Consider the following 3,987-nt stretch of genomic DNA (forward strand, 5'->3'; position numbering starts at 1 on the left):
GGGTGGCCCAGGTGCTCCCCCGCCGCGCACGTGCCGCACACTGGCCGCTCGCACAGCTCACAGAACAGCCGCAGCTCCTCGGCCGGGTGCGTGGGGCAGGGCTCGGGCTTCCCCGCGCGCGCGTCCAGGTCCACCACGGTGTGGTCTGCGGTCCGCTTCTGCCGCCTGCAAAGCAACCCGAGCAGGACGTCAGGGGGGCCGGAGACGGGGCCGGGCCTGCGTGCCAGGCCTGAGCCTTGGCTGCGGGCCTCCCGGGCCCCTGGGACAACACCTGCACAACGGAGGCGGACCTGGTCCGAAGGTGGGCCGGGGTTCAAGGTGGACCGGGATTCAGAGGTGGGCTGGGGTTCGGAGGTGGGCCGGGGTTCGAGGTGGACCGGGATTCAGAGGTGGGCCGGGGGTCGGAGGTGGGCCAGGGTTCGAGGTGGGCCAGGGTTCAGAGGTGGGCCGGGGTTCGAGGTGGACCGAGATTCAGAGGTGGGCCGGGGTTCGAGGTGGTTCGGGGTTCAGAGGTGGGCCGGGGTTCGAGGTGGGCCAGGGTTCAGAGGTGGGCCGGGGTTCGGAGGTGGGCCAAGGTTCGGGGTGGACCGGGGTTCGGCTCGGGTTGTAACGCTGCCCAGGGTGGTGGCTGGAGGCTGTGATCTGAGGATTGAGGTTCGAGGCCAGCCGAGGCAGGGGGTAAAGCCCGCAAACTCTTATCTGCAGTTAACCACCAAAAAAAGCAGAAGTAGCGCCATGGTTCAAGTAGGATAAAGAAAGCCAAGCAAGAGGATGGGGCCCTGAGTTCAAGGCCCAGGACCAGCAAACACACGTGTGTGTATACACACACACCCTGAAACTGTTCCCAAGAGTTATTTGGGCACATTTAGATGGGGGTGGGGGGAGTGGCATAGCACAGCCCGCATCCCAAACCTAGCTGAGAGCCTGATGCAAACAAACCAAGCGATACAAACCACAGCTGACCGAGCACCAACTGAAGCACGTAGCCTGCCTGGGAAGAGTCTCCCCCGCCTCTTCCCTGAGATTTTATTAAACCAGTCCCTCTACCAGCACCTACACCACTCCATCAGCAGCCGGACTTTCCAAGTGTGGTCAGCACAACTTGAACATGAAATCAATGCCCAAGCAGAGCTCGGCTGTCATTCTTTTCTTGTAAAGACTCAAGGAAATCCCCACGAAGCCACCAGGGCTATCTAGAGTTCCCTGAGCCAATCTGTCAACTCAACCTTAGGACCTCTCCTGGCACCAGAAGAGAGGCTCCTGAGAAAACAGCTGTTTGGCAGTCTTAGCAACCATCACACAAGTTAAAAATAGAGTGAAAACGAGAGGCTTGGCCTGTTGGTGAGGCCAGATGACAAATGCAAGCCAGGATGGAAAAACTATTCTGGATTAATCCTAAAACCTTGGTGATTTTATATACTGAAGTTCTAGAGTGCGGTGGGAAGAAGGGACAAGAGTGATCCATCTGACCAAAAACTGTCAACATCTATACTCCAATTAGTATCTGCAGTCCCTCCATTCACCAGCTGTAAGGCACACAGCCAAGGCAGAGCCTCTGCCAATCAAGCTGGCACCTACACCGAGACAGCACCATGTGTAACCGCAAAGAGCACAGATCAGAGTAGAACATCTAGACTGATTCACTTCTCACCAGTTGTGGCTCCTTGGCAGATTTCAAATTTCTGAGCCTCAGTCTCCCCAAGACAAAGAGAGTGGGTGCCTTCCTGTAAGGGTTGCAAGCAGGATCAAACAAGGCCAAGGGCAGGGTCTCTGCGATGATTCATCTTCCTGTTTCTCCACTACCCACTACAATTATTTACCGACCAAGTGATGGAAGGAAGCTCCAAGTTGAAAAAACCACGTGAAGGCTGGGTACAGGTGGCTTGTGCCTGTAACTGTAGCTACTCAGGAGGCTGAGATCTAAGGATCACGGTTCAGAGTCAGCCTGGGCTGACTCTTAACTCCAATTTACCAGCAAAAAGCTGGACATAGAGTGGTAGAATACTAACCTTGAGTGAAAAAGCCAAGAAAAAGCTAAGAAACAGCACGCAGGCCCGGAGTTCAAACCCCCGTACCAGCACATGAATAGACTATGCAAATCTTTACTGCTATTATTACTATTCTATTATTACTATTCTATCAGGTTGTTATTCAGGGAAATTCCTTGAATATTGTTCTTTAGCTCTTTTTTGTTGTTGGTTGTGGGGCTTGAACACTGGGCCTGGGCGCTGTCCCTCAGCTCTTCAGGCTCAAGGCTAGCGCTCTATCACTTGAGCCACAGCGCCACTTCCGGCTTTTTTTCTGCTTATGTGGTGCTGAGGAACCGAACCCAGGGCCTCATGCATGAGCGGCGAGCACTCTACCACTGAGCCACCTTCCCAGTCCTGTTCTTTAGCTCTTGTTGGCATCCTTCCTTCCTTCCTTCCTTTTCTTTTTTTGTGCTGGTGGCTGGTCCTGCCTGGACTTTGAATCCGGGGACTGGGCCCTGACCCTGAGCTTTTCGCTCAAGGCTCTACTACGTGAGCCACAGACAGCTCTGTTTCTAGCTTTTTGGTGGCCGATGGGAGGAGGTAAGACCTCCGCAGCTTTCCCAGCCCGGGGTTTGGATCACGATCTTCAGATCTGGGCCTCCTGGGAGGCTGGGATGAGATGACAGGTGCGTGAGCCGTTCCCTCCCCTTGTTCGGAACGCTCTCCTGCCGCCCCCCTCCCCGCTCGGACCCGGAGGGCGGGGCCCCGTGGTTACCGGTGGGCCTGGCAGCAGAAGGGGCAGAGGCTGACCCCGCAGGTCTGGCACCGCTTGTCCGCGCCCGCGGCGCCGCACAGGTCGCAGGCCGCCGGGCCCGGGCCGTCCCCGCCGCGGCTCTCCAGCAGGACGTCGCTCAGGGCCAGGTGGTCGATGGTGAGGGCCTGCACACCGCCGGCCGGCAGGTCCACCTGCGCCTCGCACACCGGGCAGAGGATGCCGACGCGCGGCCCGAGCGGCAGCGGCGCCAGGCCTTCGGAGCCGGCGTCCGCGTCCCCGACCGAGAAGGGCTCCAGCTTCTCCAGACACGCGGTGCACACCGTGTGCAGGCACGGCAGCAGCCGCGGCACCCGGAACAGCCCCAGGCACGACGGGCAGTGCGTCTTGACCGCGTCCACCGGCGTGGGCCCCCGGGGGGGCGGGGACAGGGGCGCCAGGGCGGGCTCGCGGGGGTCCGGCCCGGCCCGGAGAGCGCCCCGGAGAGCGGGGACCATGGGGGCTCTTCTCCCGGGGCCCAGCGGGGCGGCGCGCGCGAAGCGGGGGAGGGCGGCCCCGCGGACCCGCCCGCAGATCTACCGGGGATCCGACGTCGCGCCCCGCCCTCGCCTGCGCAGCCCATAACCGGGCGCGTCCCCGTCCTTCCCGACTCGGCTGCCGGGCCTCGAGCTGCGGCTGGCACGCCCCCCCCCCCGGCCTCCGCCCGCTCCGCCCGCAGCCGGCCCCGCCCCGCACACGCGACAAGCGCCGCACTCTCCCGCGGTAGGCGGGCGGGGAGGGCGCACGGCCTCCCGGCGTGGCGGCCCAGGCCCGACTGCTCGCGCCAATCACAGCCCAGGCTGGCTCCGGGACGACCAATCGCCGTCCAGGGGCGGCCCTACCCGCCCTCTCCGGGACACCACCACCACCCAGTAAGATTTGGAGAAGTTCCCCCTCCTCGCCAGTCCCCCTCCCGCGCAGTGGGGACCAAGCTAAAGGCCAAAGGCGAAACCTAGGGGCGAAAAAAGTAAGGCTTGGACTGAGCGACTTAGTGTAGTCAGCGTCACCATTTTACGAAGACTGACTCTCTCCTACAGGAAAGGCCGCGCTGAGGTGCCGCCGGGACGGCCACCTTCGCGCCCTCCAGTTGGCCCCACGGACTCTGGCCGGGCCCTCCTATTGGCGAATGGAGCCGTCAGTCCCGAGGCGTGGCCCGGAGCATGCTGGGAGTTGTAGGCGGCGAGGCCGCCGCCGCCGTCGCCACCG

The 3,987-nt window shown here is 61.6% G+C and overlaps 1 protein-coding gene across 1 annotated transcript in view; it reads right to left on the reverse strand.

The window, feature by feature from the left end:
• Trim45 (tripartite motif containing 45) overlaps positions 1 to 3,239 on the reverse strand; it is an 8,417-nt gene extending 5,178 nt beyond the window's left edge. Inside the window, exons 1-2 of the mRNA XM_013024637.1 lie at positions 2,746 to 3,239; positions 8 to 165 (exon numbers count right to left, since the gene is read on the reverse strand). Of these exons, the coding sequence (XP_012880091.1) occupies positions 8 to 165; positions 2,746 to 3,239 (652 nt within the window). The remainder of the gene's footprint in view (positions 1 to 7; positions 166 to 2,745) is intronic.
• Between the last annotated feature and the right edge of the window lie 748 nt (positions 3,240 to 3,987).

The sequence above is a fragment of the Dipodomys ordii genome, unplaced genomic scaffold, assembly GCF_000151885.1.
Source record: "Dipodomys ordii isolate 6190 unplaced genomic scaffold, Dord_2.0 Scaffold78, whole genome shotgun sequence".
Classification (NCBI taxonomy): Eukaryota; Metazoa; Chordata; class Mammalia; order Rodentia; family Heteromyidae; genus Dipodomys; species Dipodomys ordii.